This window comes from Saccoglossus kowalevskii, chromosome 21 (genome assembly GCF_978046115.1).
Source record: "Saccoglossus kowalevskii chromosome 21, keSacKowa6.1, whole genome shotgun sequence".
Lineage (NCBI taxonomy): Eukaryota > Metazoa > Hemichordata > Enteropneusta > Harrimaniidae > Saccoglossus > Saccoglossus kowalevskii.
Genome location: NC_140661.1, coordinates 4,781,412 through 4,803,551, shown reverse-complemented (window position 1 = coordinate 4,803,551; position 22,140 = coordinate 4,781,412). Strand labels below are relative to the sequence as shown.

The window sequence follows — 22,140 nt, the reverse complement described above, 5'->3', positions numbered from 1 at the left end:
ATGCCATATGTTCAAATAAACAAATACACTATTCATCCATTTTTTTTTTTACAGAATTGCACGTATGATTCGTCAAGAGAGGGGAAATGCATTACTGGTAGGTGTTGGTGGTACTGGTAAACAGTCTCTGACACGGCTTGCATCACACATATGTGGTTACAAGTGTTTTCAGATTGAACTAACTAGAGGATATGATTACAGTGCCTTCCATGATGATCTCAAGATTCTATATACTATGGCTGGTGTGAATGGTGACAATACAGTCTTCCTCTTTACAGATACACAGGTACATGTAGATAGAAATTACAACAATATGTTTTATTACATTGAAATCATTTCAACAATACTATACAGTGCACTAAAATATGAAGGCATTATTGTTATCTCAGTTTTATACAATTTCCTGAACCCTAGTCCTGTTTACACTATAACACTAACAATTAGGCAATTCTAGTTCTCTTCTGGGAAGTGTGGCTCTTTAACTCTTTGAATGCCATAATTCTTTTTTTCCCTGAAAAGTTTTGGTATTTTTCATGTATTTTTCTATATATGTATTTTTTTTAACCAAACGGACATAATTTTTTTATTGGCTAAAAATTTGAGCAAAGTTTTAGAAAAATTATGTGGTTTTAACATTTCTGAATGATTACAAAAGTAGACTTTTGCTTTCAAAGGGTTAATTTCTCATCAAAGTTCCTCCAAATGGTGACAGTTATTTTGTATATTTCTGTAACAGATTGTGGTTGAAGAGTTCCTAGAAGACATCAACAACATTCTTAATTCAGGTGAAGTCCCCAATTTATTTGAGCCTGATGAATATGAAAAGGTGATCATTGGTTGCAGACCAAAAGCCAAGGAAGCGGGCATACCTGAGGGAAATCGTGATGAGATATTCAATTTTTTTATCAGTCGTGTTAGAAGTAATCTGCATATTGTACTTTGTATGAGCCCTGTTGGTGATGCATTCCGAGCACGTTGTCGTATGTTCCCATCTCTTGTTAATTGCTGTACCATTGATTGGTTTACTGAGTGGCCAAGGTAAGAGAATATAAACAAAGCCATATTTATGAATTATTATTATTGGAAGCCATTTATGTATATTTTTTTATGTAACTGACAGAATATTCTTAATGACTATATCTAGAGAACCAGAAACTTGTCTACTGTGATAAAATTATTAGATTCCAGTTTGGCAAAAACAATATAGCTATTAGACAACTGGTGTCTTTTTCAATGCAGACTTAAATAAATCATTGGTTACTTTTTTATTTACAGAGAAGCCTTGTTATCGGTGTCAGAGTCGTTCTTTGAAGAAGTGGATTTGGGAGCAGAAGACTTGAAGGTATAAGACTTGCTGCAAAATGATTTCTTTTAAACAATGCAATTCTAGATTCATATATCTGACATACCAATCATGTTAAAACTTTATTATTATTTATTAAAATCAAACATGCTGCTTCTCTTGAACCATACAATGTGTCTTGGCCATGCGTTCGGTGGTCATTTTGTTTTAATGAACATTGTTCCATCCCATATCTCTGACATGCCATGACTGTTCATGTTCAAACTTTCTATATTTTTTAAACTTAATAACTCACGGGATCTATGTAATGTTTATTTATATTTTCACAGAAAAAAGTTGCTGACATGTGTGTAGAAATTCATACTAGTGTCAGTGATATGGCAGAGAAATTCTTTTCTGAATTGAGGCGTCGTTATTACACCACACCTACCAGCTACCTTGAACTTATCAACCTCTACTTAGCTATGCTGTCAGAGAAAAAGAAGTAAGCACATATCTTTTCAGTAACAATTGGCAACTATCTGAGACTGAGTAATAACTTTCATAATGTAGCATTATATTCATACAATATGTTTTGGTTTTTTATTAGTCTTTGTCAGCAAGAATGTGCGGAATTGGGGCTTATAACTTTGTGTCCCTGCCCATATTTTGACATGTACCAATTTCATTAAAACTTGGTACACATATGGTGCTTTCTTGATTTTCTGTTTCATGTACATTACAAAAAAGGGGGGGGGTTGTTATTTGGGAGATTTGTGTAAAATATGTACCACAATACTGTTAAAATTTGTGTCAATTTGTCCAGATTATTACACTAGTCTTATCATAAAAACATTCATGACATTTTATTTAAGACTCTGTTTAATATTTTGTTCAATTGTTTGGTTGTTCATTTTTTTTGCAGACAACTTGTTGGTGCTCGTGACCGTGTTAAAAATGGACTCACAAAGCTTTTAGAGACGAATGATCTTGTAGCTGAGATGGAGATTACATTGACAGCCCTTAAACCTGAATTAGAAAAGAAGTCTAAGGATACCGAAGCCTTGATGGAAAGGTTAGCTGTTGATCAAGAAGAAGCTGACAAAGTAAGCAATTCACATTGATTATTGAATTCATAATTATAACCTTGTAGAAAAATACGTTAAAAGGAAAGTACCATACATTGATACAAGTTTAGAGTATTATATATATGTAGGTGAGGTGGTAAATGAATAAATGAATAAATGAATGAATGAATGAATGAATGAATAAATGACGAACATACGTTTGAATACAAGTGTCACCGAACATGGGTTTCTTCCTCAAAACACTTTCATTTTCTGGCTATAACCATGGGGACTGGTGTTTTGGGTTTTGTCCGTCTGTGTGTTTTGATGTCATTTCACCAATGTACATGGACTGAATATGTTCAAACAGACAAGTCATAATGGTCCTTTTTGAGCCACACAGGCAGTATATGTCAGGCCAAAACAGATTTTCCTGGTGAAAACTTTTTTAGCCCCAACGTTAGAAGTGTACAGTGTAGTTGTAAACTGTGTAAAAAGTTTGTCCACTCTGTAAGAGTTAGCACAGTGCTCGGTAACAGTAGAAGCTAGGTGAATTTTACCTCTGTTTTCTGTTTTATTTACAAGGTCCGTAAAGTTGTAATGGAAGACGAAGCAGTTGCAAGAGTAAAAGCTGAAGAGACCCAAGCAATTGCAGATGATGCACAGCGTGATTTAGATGAAGCCCTTCCTGCTTTGGAAGCTGCAAACAAAGCTTTAGATGCTTTAGATAAGAATGATATCTCTGAAATTAAAGCCTTTACAAAACCACCTGAAATGGTGCAAACTGTCATGGAAGCTGTGTGTATTATCCTTAGTTACAAGTATGTCTATAACCTTACTCTCAATACTACGATAGGTTCTATATAGATACCATTTGTTTTATGTGAGTGATTCAGAAAGCATATATAGAGTATAGTCACGAGAATTCTAACTAACTGCTATAGGTTTACAGGACAATGCTTATAAGCTTGTTACCGGGTAAACTGAAAAGTGAAGAATTGCAGCTTACCCAATTTCCATCAATAACAACCAAACGTAGACATCTCAGATCCTGTCTTGGCTTATTTATTCTGACATCACTATTTGTGCATTCAACTCTAATCCTAAATTATAGTAACTTGCACAAAACACGCTACGTGGCGTCATCACGATACAGTCCCCAGCATGGTTATATATTAAACAAATGATTAACATCTCGAAACTCTAGGTGGCGCTCACAATAAATTTTCAAAAAACTTCAAAAACAGTAAAATTGGTAAAGGCGACTTTGCATAATAATAGATAAATGATAGTTAAATTGTTTTGAGAGCGGTGATTATACCGTAGTGTATCATTTCTAATAATTGATATCAACAATTTCTAATAATTTTTAGCTTGAACTTGGGAGATGAGAGCGCACCCACTTTCTAGACTAAATTTAATAAAATTTCTTTAACATTATGAATAACATAGGAAATGTCTGTATTTTTGGGTGCTACCAAGGCAAACTTTTTGGGTACCAAGTAGTTTTTGATGCCTTTGTGAAATTTAAGCCCGATAGAGTATCATTTCACCATTGTGGCTATTAAAGCCTAGTTATATCTACTATGTATATTACTTCTGAGCCGCCTGGATTTAAATTTGATTATCACATCTCACAGTTGTTACACATACTGTGACTTCACATGACATTGAATAATATATTGTTTGCCAAGTACCGGTAGAACATAACATGGATGACATCACTGTACTGTGCAACAATACTGTGTATAAGAAATTGTATTGTACTGTACTGTACTGTCACTCTCCAGACCACTGTCACTTTGGCATTATTTTTGGCTCTGGCATCATCAATATTGTTGTCATGACCACCATCCCTCAACCTGGCAACACATTTTTTGGGTATTTTGTATGAAATTTATTTTCACTGATTTCTGATGAATGTAAAATATAGGAAAAAATCATTCCTTCAGTGAAATTAGCAAAAATTATTTCCAAGTGAAAATAAAGTATTTTACAGTATATCATTTTCTCCTAAACTCCATTACATTGTGTATGTATTAGCATTCCAAACTGCATCATATCCTAAAATCCTAAAATTCTTTTTTTCACAGAGCTGACTGGCCATCAGCAAAAGGTTTACTGGGAGAAGCAAACTTCTTGAAAAAACTTCAAGAATATGACAAAGAAAATATGCCAGATTCAACTTTAAGAAAACTCAAGAAGTACATAGAGAATCCAAAATTTCTACCTGAAATTGTGGAGAAGACATCCAAGGTATGCATTATTTACTATACTGTGGGTATAAATTCATTTTTAGCAAGTGGTATTATGACACTCATCATGTGATGATAACCAAACAACTTTTATTCTATAGTATCACTTGCTTTTGACTTTCTTTTCCCCCATAATAATTGGCATTTGTTTTTGTTTGGTGTTTAGGCTTGTAAATCAATGTGTATGTGGGTGAGAGCCATGGACTTGTTTGCCAGAGTATTTAGAACAGTACAACCTAAAAAAGAAAGGTAAGAAAAAATATAATGGTAGACTACATTGTTGATCTTGAATATTGCCATGAGTTAAATAATTCCACTCGAATACTTTTAATCTTGCATTCACAAAAATCTTTGCTTTGTACTGTAAAATCTGTATTAAAAGCCGCGGCTTCTAATAAAATGGTACAATGCAACAGAGGGGATGCGGCTTCTATTAGAGCGTCCTACACATATGAGAAATGGTGAATTTTTAGGTCTCAGTTGTTCAAAAAGAATGGGTGCGGCTTCTATTCGGGATGCGGCTTCTAATACAGATTTTACGGTATTATAAAGTAACATTTTCTTATCACAGATTGGCGGCTGCTGAGGCTGAATTGAATGCTACAATGGCAGTGTTGAAAGAGAAACAAGATAAACTTGCAGGTGTAGAAGCTAAGATTGCTGAACTGCAGGCACAGTATGAGGATAGTGTGGACGAGAAAGATAAACTACAAAAGAAGATGGCGCAAACATCTGGCCGACTAAAGAGAGCTGGAAAGTTAACCACTGCACTTGGGGATGAACAAATTAGATGGTCCATAAGTGTAAAGGTAAATAAATTGATTCACCAATAAATAGTTCTACCGTGGCAAACTGGTATCCTATTGTATCATAAACCATAGGATCAGCAGTTGACTATCAAATGATTTTTTTTTTTTTTTATAAATATTTTTTGTGCCAGGCGACAGTTTCGGACATTCAGTGTCACTGTTGTCTCTCCTGACTTTTTTTTTGTATGTGCAAATTCCATGTGCTAGTGACAACAGCTAGTGCATTTTGCCACAGAAGTCATATTCATGTTTGGGACTACATGACAGGGCTGTGTGGCCATCTCTCTGTCAAATAGCAATTTGTAATGCGCTATCCTGGCGTCAATCATTCGCATTCGTTAGTAAATGAATCTCGGCCAGTGGAATTGGCCTTCCCATTGAGTCTGTGGTACACTCACCCAAGGTAGGGGTCGACCCTTTTGATGTTCAGCCTGAGGTAAGATTTGAACTTGGGTCTACCGATCATGAGTCTGGTGCGACAACCACTATGCTATGCTATCAAATGATAGTGCATCACAATTTGATTGTCTATGAATAATGTAGACTGTAGACTGTGTTCAATCCTTGTAATGAGAATGTATCTAGTTGAACAATTAAAAAAACAAAAATGGCCAATTGACATCATCAAATAAAGTTGATCCATGTCGTGATTTGATACAAGTTGGCCAACTGGCAGTCATTTTGTTTTATAATTTTTCAGCTTGGATATATACTTACAACATTCAGTTCACACTATAGAACTGCATCATGTACTTGAGCATGTAATTGACCGTTCATATATGATTATAAGAAGCTGTGACATTCTCACTATCTTGTTGTGTAAATCCCACTACAAACATAACATGACTTGTTCTTTATTTACAGGACTTTGAAAAAGAAATAGGCGATGTGGTCGGAAATGTATTTGTGGCTGCTGCGTGCGTTGCATATTACGGTGCATTCACAAGTACATATCGTAATGAGTTAGTTGAGAGATGGACGGACCGATGCAAGGAACTTGAAATCCCCGTCAGTGATGACCTGAGCTTAATAAAAGTCTTAGCCGACCCATTTGAGATTAGGCAGTGGAATGCTGATGGTTTGCCTCGTGATACTGTGTCTACTGAGAATGCTATCTTAGTAACAAGAGGGAGAAGATGGCCCCTCATGATTGATCCACAAGATCAAGTAGGTTGATAATCTACATTAATAGCGTTCTGTCACCGACATTTGGTTTGTGCCAAACAGTTGAATTATTATTTCTCATATGAAACTTTGTTCTTTTGATCCTATGAAATTTGTTCAAATATTCTCTGTAAATAACTTAAAATAGTTAACTAACAATGATCAGAATTCTTGTCTTTTATACTATGGTTTTAATTCATCCTATTGTTCACAAAACCATGGTACAAGTTTAGGATCACTAAACTATATTTCACACAAGACACAGTCAGACATCCATAAAAATTAGGATTTTCTGAACCAATCACCATTGGTTAATATTGTATAAAGTTTGCACTATATAAAATTTGTTTGGTTGCGTATGATCAAAAAAAAATTGTTATGTAGTTATAAGATGGGTACTTATGATTGTCAATTATGATTAATATAATTTATTTTGTTGGTTTCCTATGGAAATTTTCTATGAATTGTTCATAAATGTTCTTTATGGCAAACAAACAAATATTTCATACTGGGAAAAACAAAACAAAACTTGTGATATCTTGTGTCAAAATCAATAATTTTGAAGCATAGTGATAAAAATGTTGCTCTTATTTTTTTGGTTGAATGTTCTTAAATAATGCTGATTGTACTGTATCTGTAGGCCAATCGTTGGATTCGGAATAGAGAGATGAAGAATGGTCTCAAGATCATCAAGTTGACAGATGCTAATTTCCTGAGAACTCTAGAGAATGCCATTCGTCTTGGTATGCCAGTACTGCTAGAAGAGTTAGCAGAAACCTTAGATCCATCTTTGGAACCAGTGCTTCTTAAACAAACATTTGTTTCTGTAAGTTTACAATATTTTCACTAACATTTAACTTCACTATTTGGTATTTTGTGCATATTCACTTGGTTTTGAGTTCGCAAATTAGCAGTGAAACAATGAGTTCAATTGTTATTTTACATGTTCACATAGATTTAATTTAGCAGATTTTACTTATTACCGAAATAGCAAAATTGTACCCAGTGAGTAATTAATGAATTTACAGTATACACATTATGTGAACTTATCATTAGTCTATACACTTTCAATGTTTTGAAGCATTATATGGATAGTGGTGTGTTGAAAGTGAACACACAAGCAATTAACCTTGTTGTATAATAGTTACAAACATCTGGTCACCCTTGAATTAGTTAATTATGTTAAAATTCAACTTACTGACGATACTGATAATATTTATTTTACTCACTAGGGTGGCCGATTGTTGATTCATCTTGGTGATAGTGATATAGATTACGACAAGAACTTTCATTTCTACATGACAACTAAACTATCTAATCCGCATTATCTGCCGGAGATTTGTATCAAAGTAACTATTATTAATTTTACTGTCACAAAGTCTGGTCTTGAAGATCAGTTATTGAGGTATGGATAACTTATATTAAAGTTTATTCTTTTATATCGTTGTTTGAATGCATTATCAGCTACTAGTAAGACTGCATCATAGCATGAATTTGAGGAGAAAGTTCACTTAGCTACTATTTGGAATATACTCACACATCTTTCTTTTGAAATCAAGTGTGTATGAATTAAGGGCTTAATAATACAAGCCAGGGATTGTATTAACCCTATATTCTGCTTTCAACAGGGACCTCATATAGAGCAAAAAGGGGTTGAATTTGTGTACAGAGTATATCGCTCCAGTTCATTTTCTTATCTGGACTCGCTACACGAAAATTTTAACACAATCCCTGGTACAAGCCCTCAAACCAGCTGTCTTTCATGTTTACTCTGCCAAGTATACTAAAATTGTCTGATTCTCATTTATGAACAGTGATGTTGTGCGTTTAGAAAGACCAGACTTGGAAGAGCAAAGGAATCAACTGATTGTTAGAATCAATGCTGACAAGAATCAACTCAAGGCCATTGAAGATCGTATATTGAGTTTATTATTCAATTCAGAAGGAAATATTTTAGATAATGAAGAACTGATCAATACATTGAATGAGTCTAAGGTAACAAATTGTCTGTCATCAACTCTCGTCCATCTGCATGCAAATTGTACAGAATCTATTCTATATCATATTTTCCACACTAGATTAATACTGTGCAGCAAATTATCAGTTTCCAGAAATAATGCTTAATTAAATGTACTATGAGTGTATTGAGAAATGACAGAACAGGTATCATGTAAACTTTCCATAAAATTGTTATGGTAAAGTTTAATTATTGTGTTTCACCTCTGCCTGTCTTTGTAAAGCATTAGAAATCAACTGTATTCAAAAGTAGATTTTCTCCTTTCTTGATAAATTCTGTGATTAGCCATGCTGTTACACATATCACTTTTCTAAATATTTGTTTGTACTCTTGCAGGTTACCTCCGGAGTTATACAGAAACGTCTAGCACAAGCAGAACAAACAGAAATGAAGATTACTGCGGCACGTGAGAAATATCGACCTGTTGCATCACGTGGTTCTGTTATGTACTTTGTTGTGGCATCATTAGCTGAGATTGATCCTATGTATCAATACTCACTCAAGTATTTCAAGCAACTGTTCAACAATACGATAGAAACTAGCGAAAAAAGTGATGATCTGCAGATCAGGTTAAAAACAGTTTTAGATCAAACTACTATTAATGTCTATTCCAATGTGGCACGTGGCTTATTTGAAGTTCACAAATTGGTCTTCTCATTTATGTTATGTGGAGATATCATGAGACTTGAAGAACGCATCAATGATAGCGAGTGGAATTATTTCCTAAGAGGTGCTGCTGCTGTTGAAAAGGTCAGTACAGCTTACAATGGCCAGCTTCTGACAACATTATGTTAATTTGTTAATCATTGATAAGATCTCAGTGACTTGAGTCGGAGTAGGCAGTTTTAAAATTCATGTTTCACACTTCTATGAAGTAATGGAAATCATAGAGCACAAATCCAAGTAGCTTAAATGTAGTTTAATTTACTGTAGAATTCACATAATTGTTCAAATAGCTTTTTAAGTTTGATTAGATTTTAGAAATTTCACAATATTTTTTTTTTTTGGTAGTCTCGTCCTCCTAAGCCAGAGGAAGAGTGGTGTTCGGAGTCTGTATGGTTTGCATGTTGTGATCTTCATGACACTTTACCAGCATTTAGAAACATCACCAAAGAACTTACAGCGACACCAGTCTGGTGTAAAGTTCGTGATCTAGAGGTACGTTATGATATATGGTAGATATGATTTGGTAATTGTTGTTCCAAATAACTATTCAAAATAGCTAGACTTTACTTTGGTAGGTTATGTAGATATAAGATCTACTGAAGAGGAGCCTATTGCTGAAAATATCTGTTTATTCTGTATAGTTAGAATAAAGATTATCATTGCATCCTTCTTATATATCATGTTTATTTACCCAAACTGCTTTAATCTAATGTATTTATATTTTAATTATGACCAGTTTTTGGGAGGATATTATCTGCCCTTGATTGCCTCTTTATTATCTGAGTATATAATTACATTTTATATTATCTTTTATATAATCGCTATAAAAATAACTATTCATCACATAAGACTTTTGATTTGTCATGAATCTTGAAACAATTCTTATCATACACTGCAAATTTTGATATACGTGTATGAAAGACATGACATTTTGTATTTGGATTGTTGTAGTGTTATTACAAGCTATTCTTGTTTTTACGAAGTGTTATCAATTATTCTGTAGGTGCGATTAAATCCACCTGAATGGGAGGGTTATGGACCAGAACCTGAGTATGTCCCACCTACAGCAGATGAAGAAGATGACGAACCCAAGCCAGATGACAATAAAATAAAAGGTCACTGGAATGAAAGATTGACCAATTTCCAAAAATTAATAATGATTAAATCATTCATGGAAGAGAAAGTAAGCAATCGTTTCAGAATGTTTTCTATTTATAATTTTGTTTTCTATAGATTTGTTTTTCTTATACCATGTGCTATATGGCCAGTTATGATACACTTTACTGCTTGTTAACTGAAAGTATGAAACCTGAACATATGCAAACTGAGCCAAACTCCACTACTTGTTAATTTTATTTTTATTTTATCCAAATAACAATAAAAACTCTTGAGTAAAAACTTGAAAACTAGGTTTGTGACAACCTAAATTTTGAAATCTGATAATAAGCCCCACACATTTTAATGCCTGTATACTCAGTATGTATACTATTTGCAGTGCAATTTTGACTGTTGGAATACTTGTGTACTCATTATGGCAGAAATATAATCTGTATCCTGTGTGAACTAAGATTTCAGATGTCATGTGTCAACTGAACTTCATGAGGTATCCTATTTTGTTCTTACCAGGTTGTATTTGCTGTGACTGACTTTGTTGAAGATAATCTTGGCAAAAGATTTATTGAGAACCCGCCAACAGACTTAGCCACTTTGTATGAAGACATGGCACCTAGCACACCATTGGTCTTTGTCTTGAGTACAGGTTCTGATCCCATGGGTGCTTTTCAAAGATTTGCACGAGACCGTGGATACCTGGAAAAAATCCTGGCTATTTCACTTGGACAAGGTCAAGGACCAGTGGCTGAAAAATTGATTGCTGGAGCTATTAAAACTGGAGAGTGGGTTTTCTTACAGGCAAGTACTGGTAACTTTGAATAGATGACAGAGAAATAAACATTTACCGATGTGTCATACATGATTCATCTCTTTGTGATGGCTTATAGAAATGAAACAGACTCTTGATTGATATGGAAGATATTTATATTGTAATTTGCATTATTTACATGCAGAATTGTCACTTGGCAGCTTCCTGGATGTTGTCAATGGAAAATATGATCAAGGCCTTTGGAGAGCCCGGTGCCGAACTACATGAAGACTTCCGTCTGTTTCTTAGTTCCATGCCCACCAAATCTTTTCCAGTGACTGTCTTACAAAACAGTGTTAAAGTGACCAATGAACCTCCAAAAGGTCTGAGAGCAAACACCAGAAGGGCATTTACAGAAATAACAGCGCAGTACTTTGAAGAACACAGTAAGTATTCACCACTGCCATATTATTTTTATTAACAGTGTTTTCCTGAATCTAGATATTCTTCAGGATATACAGGAGTTTAGCTTCTGTCACTTGGCTGAACCTGTCAGAAACATGCTTTAGAACACAAATGGTTTAAATTAACCAATCAGAACCCTCTTTACATGTTTATCTGCACAATGAATGATATTGCCAGTATCTTGGCCGTGATTGGTTACTTGTTGTCTATAGATACTGAACAGATGAATTCTTACTATGTGATAAATACTGCATGTGTAGTTATATTTTTTGTGATTTTTTTTTATAGTTCTTGGAGTACAGTGGAGAAAAATGATCTTTGGTCTTTGTTTCTTCCATGCCATCATACAAGAAAGAAAGAAATTTGGTCCACTAGGTTGGAACATCAAGGTAAAATTCTCATCAGTTCCACTTGTGTCACAACCAGTTGTAAACTGTCAACTTTCAATGTGCAGTTATAGTAAAGTTCTTATGATATTGTTATTTTCTTGCATTGCAGTATGAATTTAATGACAGTGATCGTGAGTGTGCTTTAGAGAATCTTAAAATGTTCTGTGCTGATGGAGAAATACCCTGGGATGCGTTGATGTATATCACTGGAGAGGTGAGTTTCTAAGTTGTTAAACACCAAATTTTATGTATCCAAATGAGGATAGTTTTATCTGAGCTATGCCAAGACCGAGTCAAATTCCATCTTACCCCTGAACTTACATTCACAGTTAGGTTCACTAAAGGTATTTATATGAAGAAATGACAAATGAATTGCATTTGAATATTTATTGTTGTTGTAAATTCATTCTTTAGATCACCTATGGTGGGCGTGTCACAGATGAATGGGATCAAAGATGTCTAAGGACAATCCTCAAAAGATTCTTTGCTCCTAATACACTGGACGAAGACTATAAATATTCAGATTCCGGTAAGATGCAATACATTTTACAGTAAACTTTAGATGTAAATAGCCACCAACACCTCTTGAGAGCAAGAGGACCACATCTTTTGTTTTCACCCCCCCCCCCCAAATAAGTTTGTATTCTCTCCCATCGTGTAAACTTTTCAAAATACATCAGTTATTTAGCAGTAAAACAGTGGACATAATCGATAAAAGAGAATGAAACACTGTTAATATGAGGGCAAAAACAAGTCACATGATTCTTTCACTTATAACAAATTCTTGGTGGTTTATTCTGACTTTTTCTTTCGACGTGTGTTCAGAACTTTTACTGTTCTACTAAATGTTAATTGTTTGAAACTCATAAAAATCTCTTTTTATCCTAAGGATTGAAAAATGAATAAATATATATTTGATTTGTTTGTTTTTCAGGTGTTTATTACTGTCCAGAATATGACACAATACAAGAATTCCGTCAGTACATAGAAGGTCTGCCTATCATAGATCAACCTGAAATTTTTGGAATGCATCAAAATGCAAACATAGCTTTCCAGGTAAGAACTACCACACACTGTAAATGTAAAGCTGATGATTTATAAAACCACCGCTGAATATAGTACCTGTGTTGTATATTCAAGCAAAGTGTGAAACTACTCTGCTGGTGATCACATACTGTAAATGCATTAATTATTCACTGGGTTTTAATTTGCTATATCAAATCTATATGAATATGAAAAATAAAAAATAAATTAATTTTTTTGTGACAAATTCATGAAAATTAAAAGATAGTGAATATGCTCAAAATATCAAAATAGTGAAATTAAATGTCAGTGAAAATAAATGGTTTTATAGCATACCGGTATGCAAAAGTTTAGTTTTTGACTTGCTTATAATGAAGTGATGGGTCAATACATTTGTGATATGACTTTGCTGTTGCGTACTTGATATACAATTTTTATGTGATATACTTCAGTCATGTTACAAAGTGTAATTTAATAATTTCTTTCTTTCAGACTCAAGAAACCAATGCTCTTATTAATACAATCTTGGATGTCCAACCTCGTATGGCAACTTCAGGTGGTGGCATGACCAATGATGACATTGTTAATGAATTAGCTACAAGTATTTTAGAGAAATTCCCTGAAAAACTGGACATTGAAGAAGCCAATCAAGAAATGTTCAAGGTAAGTTGCTGTTGCTTCTTCAGAAGTTGACATTTTTTTAAATAAAGTTCTCATAATATGATCTAATTAGTTATGGCTATCAACAGAAAAAAATGTATTCTGATTTTATCATCAGTTATACAGTTTTTAATATTCCCTCTGTTGTATTGTTTTAAAATTTGTTGCTATACTTGTTAGTTGCCATGTGTTTCATATTGTTGTCCTCATTACAGCCTGATGCAAAGGGTCGAGCCAATTCCCTGGCAACAGTACTTATTCAAGAAGTAGAAAGATTCAACAAACTACTTCGGGTTATCAAGGTAAGTGAAAACATTTTAGACATTTGTTCATAACTTACAAATGAGGACACAAAATATGTGACCATTCTTTTTGCAGTGTAACAACATGTGTCATATTTGCTTGCTTTGTGTTTTTGTAACATTGCATTGTTTCTTATATTTATAGACCTCACTACGAACGATCATAAAAGCTATCAAAGGTTTAGTGGTAATGTCTGAACAATTAGAGAGTGTCTACAACAGTTTTCTCAACAACCATGTGCCAGATATGTGGGCAAATGCTGCGTACCCTTCACTGAAACCACTGGGTGGATGGGTCAAAGATTTAGTCCTCAGAATTGGCTTCATTCATGTAAGTTTTACATTATGTGATATCAGTCGAATGATCTATTGAATTCAAAGAAACTATATTGACAAACTATTGGTAGGAATGAGTGGGTGGTGGATCAGTTTTGGCCTATGGAAAACAAAACATCTTTTGATTTAATATCCTACAAATAATACCAAAATAAATAAATTGTTGTCTATTTTTACAGCATTGGATTACACATGGTTTACCCAAATCCTTCTGGTTGTCCGGTTTCTACTTCCCACAAGGTAAAATATCAATATCATTACATCTATTGATGAAATCCAAAACAAGATTTAAAATATTCTGAATGATAAGCAAATAAATTTGAATCTTATAAATATGTAGTGTTTTGTCTAATTTAGTTGTATGTTTTTTACATAAGTTATATGAATTTTAAATTGATCACATGAATGAAACATTATGTCTTTTTTATGTAGGTTTCTTGACTGGCACTCTGCAGAATCATGCTCGTAAATATGACCAACCAATTGATGCATTAAGTTTCAAATTCAATATGTTGACACAGTACCGAGACCAAGGTGAGGTGGCTTTGCAACAAGAACACCTGGCATTTGGTGAAACCGCAGATGTTGACAAACAGGTAAATTACACTATGATAGCATTTCTTGTACATTTTCATCATTACCCTTTGTTACCATTCAACTTAATATTTAATTTCAGCTTATTAAAAATTAGTATTAAATTTTTATAGCACAGTTTATGAGCCAGGCAGGTCACAATAAAGGCCTTTGCCTAGGCTGACTTGCTTTGAGTTCTTCAAAATAATTATTTCTGATTTCGGATCAGTTTTTTCCTGCACATAGGTCTACAAGTTTCAATGTTTCAACTATTCCATTTTCATGAGGCACAAAAGTTAATGTATACTTTGTTATCACGTATCTTCAACAACATCCATCATTTTTACTGATTGTACCATTCATACAATCCATCTCATAATCTAAACACCAATATTCCCTGCTCTGTTTTATAGTTTATCCATTTTCTATATATATTAAGTGGCTTTCATTTACGGAACCTGAATCAGAAATGCTGAAGTTTTGTAGATACATTTTTAATTTTCAATTGAAATATTTCAGTTATTTTTTGGACATTCCTTATTTATGATCGCCTGTTTCACCTCAGTAGCATATGTTTTTCTCTGCTGTCCATACCAAGATTATGTCAGTATTGCCGTATATATATATAGATATTGTAAATTTCTATTTCTTAGGGTGAGGAAAAGAAAGCGAAAAAGTCAGACAGCAGTGAGGTTGTTAGCTGTATGTGTAGGTTTATATTACCAGAAAATGATGTAAGTAGTAGGGCTAGGTAGGCAAAGATATAGTAAGCATATATGTAAGTTAGACTTGGCATAGTAAGATGATATTTTCCAGTTAGGCAAAGTATATGTATGTACCAAATCAATGTAGGTGTGTACAAGTAAGAAGTCAATGCAAAGCTGAGACAAATACAGACCAGTCAGTTAGCAGCTTGTTTGTTGACAGGTTTTTTGATGTATAAAATTCTGCCTTATACACGGTATACTGTAAAACATGTTGAAAAAGTGACATGCAATTATAGCGAATTGTGGTAAAATGACGTAATAGCGAATCTCTCTTGTCATTGTTGATTTCCTGTTTTCACAATACTTGTCTGTCACGTGCCAAAACAAATGCGCAGTTATCACGTTCATAAAAATAAGAAAAACTGTTAAGTGTAATTAGGAAGCGCCCCAGATTTATTACTGCATACAATTCCCCAAGCCTTGGCCATTTTGAATTCATAATAAAGTCATTAGCAACATCTTGAATTAGCGAATCAGTTCTCCCGCTAAATTTGCTAAAAAGATATGCGCGCGAAAAAGACATGTTTTACAGTATATGCTTTGACTCGACTGTAAGTAAGGCTAGGCAGGATAAGATGTTATAGATATCAGTATGTAAGTAGGCAGGGTAAGATGTTATAGATATCAGTATGTAAGTAGGCAGGATAAGATGTTATAGATATCAGTATGTAAGTAGGCAGGGTAAGATGTTATAGATATCAGTATGTAAGTAGGCAGGGTAAGATGTTATAGATATCAGTATGTAAGTAGGCAGGATAAGATGTTATAGATATCAGTATGTAAGTAGGCAGGGTAAGATGTTATAGATATCAGTATGTAAGTAGGCAGGATAAGATGTTATAGATATCAGTATGTAAGTAGGCAGGGTAAGATGTTATAGATATCAGTATGTAAGTAGGCAGGATAAGATGTTATAGATATCAGTATGTAAGTAGGCAGGGTAAGATGTTATAGATATCAGTATGTAAGTAGGCAGGGTAAGATGTTATAGATATCAGTATGTAAGTAGGCAGGATAAGATGTTATAGATATCAGTATGTAAGTAGGCAGGGTAAGATGTTATAGATATCAGTATGTAAGTAGGCAGGATAAGATGTTATAGATATCAGTATGTAAGTAGGCAGGGTAAGATGTTATAGATATCAGTATGTAAGTAGGCAGGATAAGATGTTATAGATATCAGTATGTAAGTAGGCAGGGTAAGATGTTATAGATATCTGTATGTAAGTAGGCAGGGTAAGATGTTATAGATATCAGTATGTAAGTAGGCAGGATAAGATGTTATAGATATCAGTATGTAAGTAGGCAGGGTAAGATGTTATAGATATCAGTATGTAAGTAGGCAGGATAAGATGTTATAGATATCAGTATGTAAGTAGGCAGGGTAAGATGTTATAGATATCAGTATGTAAGTAGGCAGGGTAAGATGTTATAGATATCAGTATGTAAGTAGGCAGGGTAAGATGTTATAGATATCAGTATGTAAGTAGGCAGGATAAGATGTTATAGATATCAGTATGTAAGTAGGCAGGATAAGATGTTATAGATATCAGTATGTAAGTAGGCAGGGTAAGATGTTATAGATATCAGTATGTAAGTAGGCAGGGTAAGATGTTATAGATATCAGTATGTAAGTAGGCAGGGTAAGATGTTATAGATATCAGTATGTAAGTAGGCAGGGTAAGATGTTATAGATATCAGTATGTAAGTAGGCAGGATAAGATGTTATAGATATCAGTATGTAAGTAGGCAGGGTAAGATGTTATAGATATCAGTATGTAAGTAGGCAGGATAAGATGTTATAGATATCAGTATGTAAGTAGGCAGGATAAGATGTTATAGATATCAGTATGTAAGTAGGCAGGGTAAGATGTTATAGATATCAGTATGTAAGTAGGCAGGGTAAGATGTTATAGATATCAGTATGTAAGTAGGCAGGGTAAGATGTTATAGATATCAGTATGTAAGTAGGCAGGGTAAGATGTTATAGATATCAGTATGTAAGTAGGCAGGATAAGATGTTATAGATATCAGTATGTAAGTAGGCAGGGTAAGATGTTATAGATATCAGTATGTAAGTAGGCAGGATAAGATGTTATAGATATCAGTATGTAAGTAGGCAGGATAAGATGTTATAGATATCAGTATGTAAGTAGGCAGGATAAGATGTTATAGATATCAGTATGTAAGTAGGCAGGGTAAGATGTTATAGATATCAGTATGTAAGTAGGCAGGGTAAGATGTTATAGATATCAGTATGTAAGTAGGCAGGGTAAGATGTTATAGATATCAGTATGTAAGTAGGCAGGATAAGATGTTATAGATATCAGTATGTAAGTAGGCAGGGTAAGATGTTATAGATATCAGTATGTAAGTAGGCAGGGTAAGATGTTATAGATATCAGTATGTAAGTAGGCAGGATAAGATGTTATAGATATCAGTATGTAAGTAGGCAGGGTAAGATGTTATAGATATCAGTATGTAAGTAGGCAGGATAAGATGTTATAGATATCAGTATGTAAGTAGGCAGGGTAGGATATGCACTGATTTGAACATAGTTGTGTGTGTATTTGTTGTTCAGTTAGTTGATGCTTTTACATATATATCAGCATACATATACTGTTTTATGAAAGGTATTCATTCCATGCACTGGTAATAAATAATAGAGGGTCGGCAAGGGGTGTTTTCATAAGCTGTTATCAATTGTTTATATTTTCGTAAAAATTAATTTAAATAAATGAAAAATATGAGTTCATAGACATGGGCAAGGTGTAAAATGTAATCAGCTATTTTATAGCATCCGTAATTTGTACAAAGATCTTATTTTTTGTAAGTGTATAAAGCTTTTTCCAAATTAAATGTCGTAATTCATACGCAATTTTGATTAGAACACAAATTATCAAAAATATTATAAAAATGAAAAATGTAATTAAGAATTTGCTTTATTTGTAAAGTATAAAAGCCTATTTTTTTACTGTAAATGAAACTTTCATTTTATTTTCTGTAAAAACGTAAAATGTCATTTTCATTTTTTGTAACCTGTACCAGCTATCCCCCCTTGCCCTCCCTCATAATAATGTAAAGACATTTTACGTAAGGAGAAACGGTTCTACCATTTACATCTTCATCTCTCATAATCTTTTTCATGACTTCAAAGTAATTATTTGTGTAAAAAGAATTCTATTTCAGCATGTTGTGATTTTGATATTATTATAATTTCATGTTACATGAATTCAATTTGTTTATTATTTATTTACTTTTTTGTGGTGTAATTGTATGTGATTATTTCAATCTACATTTACATAGCACAGAATACACTCAGGATAGTCATGCATCTACTCATTTTGCTTTTCTGCACTCACTATAGGTACATACTAGTTCACTGTCAGCAAATACTGAAGCTGAATTAATCATTGTTTTGCAAATCACTCTGCACTTCTCTTCTCAGCCAATTAGAGAAGTTGAACCTTTTCCATGCTATTCATATTTCAAAGCAAACTTAGGACTGGATATTAATAGCCAGGTGTAATTATTGCAGTGGGCGAAAACAAGATTTGTACTTGCACATTCCTGGGAAAGTTTTTATCAATGTTCCAGTCACCCCATCAAGTTTCCCCAGATGATTGAAGCGACAGCAAATGAGATTTATACAGATAACTTACAATCTTCTTTGTATAGTCACAACAATGTTGCAATATGAGAACAGACTACAACGTTGCCATAGTATGTACCTAGACAAAATTGAATCAGTACAAAATTAAGTGGCACCAGGGGAAGTGAGATTGGCACAAAATGTAGCAAATATTTTCATAACATATCAGATCAATTGATAGCACCAATATGAAAATATCCTACAATGTTCATAGGGACTTTCCTAGGGAGTCATAATCTTGTTTGGGCTTGCTGTAAGTTTAAATACTTTGTTTGTATTCGGCCTGTGTCAAGTTACCGTATTTACTGATAATAGTAATCAGGATTGATAAGTGTTTGACTAATTTTGAGACATGACGTAGTGCTGTCAAATGGATGCAAAGAACCTTAGCACTGCTTCAGCAGCACCATTCCAGACCATCAGCATTTCACCTATTTGCTGACATTGTCTTTACCACAAGCACTCACAAACCAAATCCTATATATCTCACCCTTCTCACCATTTCCTTCTTCACAATCTCACCGTCAAATAGAAGAAAACAAAAGGAACTGAAAAAGATAGGCCTAGTTCTAGTTTCAGTACCGTTGAATGTGAGATTGATCGCAACGTGAGTATACCGGGGCTGTGCATGCCGTGTGTTGATCAGCACTTTAAAGTCTAACAACAAGTCACGATTCACTAACTGCTTCTGTGTGTTGTGTGATCTATCTGTCCTACCTAAAGTTGGACAGAGAACATTCATGTTTTTGTTTTTTTGCAGTTTAAACTGATTTATACTTATTGCATGCATGAAAACTATTTTTTTATAGTCATGGTGTTTTCTGAATCATTGTGAGACATAAACTATCTATAATGTAAACCATTACATTTTCCAGCAATCACACTTACATATGGTTTATACAGACTTTGTGTGCATCACAATATCATTTGTGATCACTACTGTTTGTATTTAATATGGTTACCATATGCATCAGTAAGATGCAAATACAGGGGTGTAAGGTGTGTTTGCAGTGGTGCGGTGCATGGTTTGTTGTGGTTGGTGGCGGTAGTGGTGACAAAATTATTGTAAATATCGAAAATTGATTGCGTTTGATTGATGTTACAACTGTAATTTCATTTGATTACATGATTCATCATAGTCAAAATAGAAATGATATTATGGCTATTTTCCTGTGATATTAATAAGAATTATTTCAGATATCGGAATTATTATTTTTTACAGGATTGTTTAATGTTCTTTTGAAGTAATTTAAGTGTTTTTTTTTATCAGTAGCAATAGATGCTTAATGTTTTTTTGTTGTTTTCACACTTTTTGGTAAGACGCATATGATGTGATTTTTGCACATAGTTCACATGAGATACACTTTAAAAATGCTTTGTAGAATAAACGCAGTTTCACCCAACACTCAGTCAGATGCTGTGGTAAGACTTAAACTTTGTAACATTGGCAGTGAGTGAAGTTAAAAAAAAATAATGACTTTTGCAGCAGTTTGTAAATACTGTTGATTAATTTGTATATGATTGCTCAACAGATTCCAAGTCCTAGTGATGGTGTCTTAGTGCATGGTCTATTTGTGGATGCTGGTCGTTGGGATGATGAGACAATGCTTTTAGCTGATGCCTTACCTGGAGAAATGAATCCACCTTTACCTATTATGCATATGGAGCCCATGATGAACTTTGAACCGGATGCATCAAGTACTTATAAATGTCCGTTGTACAAAACTGGTGCCCGTGCTGGTGTCCTATCAACAACAGGTCAGTAATTTAAACTTTCCACTTCAACATAAGCCAGCTGGCAGTAATTTTATGATTAACAACAGTGTCAACAATTGGTAGCTACATCTTTATTTAACTAAAACTACATGATATATAGTGTGTGTTTTTTCAGGGTGATGATCATATTATTTTTGACATTCATTTTATGGCCACTAGACAGATCAAAAATGTTTGAAACCATTCTAATTGTCAGTTTCATTTTTTTTATACAGGTCATTCCACCAATTTTGTTGTTGCTGTATATTTACCTTCTGACAAACCACAAGATTACTGGATATCGAAAGGCTCAGCTTTGCTTTGTCAATTGAATGAATAAAAGATCACTGTCACAGTTGTGATTTTGTAAATTTATGTGATTATATACTTGTATAGGAAAATTATATTAACAGTTACTTTTGATTTGTTTGTCTCTCATGGTTTTGTGAAAATTGTGTCATTATTTTTTTCTGCATATTTCCGTCCTATTTATAATAAAAACTTGAATATCACAGAGCAATGAACACATTTTGTATAGAATAGATTCCTATCATGGATCACATTATAGCCGTCCATTAATAACATTCCATATCTTGAAGATTTCAAAAATGGAAGAACTCACCTTGCTGTATAAATAAATAATATAAATGATAATTTCAGTAATTTATCCCAAACTATTGTAAATATCACCCCTCATACGTATTTGTGTGTATACCTAATGTTATCAAAATATTTCTATTCCTAATTTTTGTACTGAGTGATTTCTTTTCCCTCCAATTTTCTTGAAATTGATTTTATACATAACCAGTGGAGTTTACTATATTCCAGGATTTTTAGGAGTGAAAGGATGTTTTGAATTATACAATTGCAGGGCTTGAAATCTGAAGTTGAGAGGACACCCATTTTCAAAACCAAAATTTATAAAATGGTCTTAGCATATAGAAATATTACATGTATATGGAAAATATCAACAGGCAACAAAGCAAACTCGATGAACATGAATGCCTATCATGGATGTCAAGCCCTGCAATTGAAATGAAAAATTGTTAAAATAATGTATACCTGTATGCATAATAATAAATACATACATTATCATA

General features: G+C 33.7%; 1 protein-coding gene across 1 annotated transcript in view; it reads left to right on the top strand.

Annotated features, from left to right (window-relative positions):
- The window catches only part of LOC100370243 (dynein axonemal heavy chain 6), a 47,522-nt gene extending 25,382 nt beyond the window's left edge, over nt 1-22,140 (top strand). The window contains exons 39-68 of the mRNA XM_085495180.1: nt 55-286; nt 737-1,038; nt 1,276-1,342; nt 1,633-1,787; nt 2,208-2,388; nt 2,935-3,170; nt 4,443-4,605; nt 4,771-4,853; nt 5,176-5,413; nt 6,278-6,580; nt 7,218-7,403; nt 7,810-7,982; nt 8,392-8,572; nt 8,931-9,344; nt 9,606-9,752; nt 10,264-10,443; nt 10,887-11,171; nt 11,327-11,567; nt 11,875-11,975; nt 12,085-12,189; nt 12,390-12,504; nt 12,910-13,031; nt 13,491-13,661; nt 13,874-13,960; nt 14,106-14,291; nt 14,476-14,536; nt 14,729-14,892; nt 19,821-19,895; nt 20,821-21,046; nt 21,280-22,140. Coding sequence (XP_085351306.1) covers nt 55-286; nt 737-1,038; nt 1,276-1,342; nt 1,633-1,787; nt 2,208-2,388; nt 2,935-3,170; nt 4,443-4,605; nt 4,771-4,853; nt 5,176-5,413; nt 6,278-6,580; nt 7,218-7,403; nt 7,810-7,982; nt 8,392-8,572; nt 8,931-9,344; nt 9,606-9,752; nt 10,264-10,443; nt 10,887-11,171; nt 11,327-11,567; nt 11,875-11,975; nt 12,085-12,189; nt 12,390-12,504; nt 12,910-13,031; nt 13,491-13,661; nt 13,874-13,960; nt 14,106-14,291; nt 14,476-14,536; nt 14,729-14,892; nt 19,821-19,895; nt 20,821-21,046; nt 21,280-21,383 — 5,284 coding nt within the window. The 3' untranslated portion in view covers nt 21,384-22,140. The remainder of the gene's footprint in view (nt 1-54; nt 287-736; nt 1,039-1,275; nt 1,343-1,632; nt 1,788-2,207; nt 2,389-2,934; nt 3,171-4,442; nt 4,606-4,770; nt 4,854-5,175; nt 5,414-6,277; nt 6,581-7,217; nt 7,404-7,809; nt 7,983-8,391; nt 8,573-8,930; nt 9,345-9,605; nt 9,753-10,263; nt 10,444-10,886; nt 11,172-11,326; nt 11,568-11,874; nt 11,976-12,084; nt 12,190-12,389; nt 12,505-12,909; nt 13,032-13,490; nt 13,662-13,873; nt 13,961-14,105; nt 14,292-14,475; nt 14,537-14,728; nt 14,893-19,820; nt 19,896-20,820; nt 21,047-21,279) is intronic.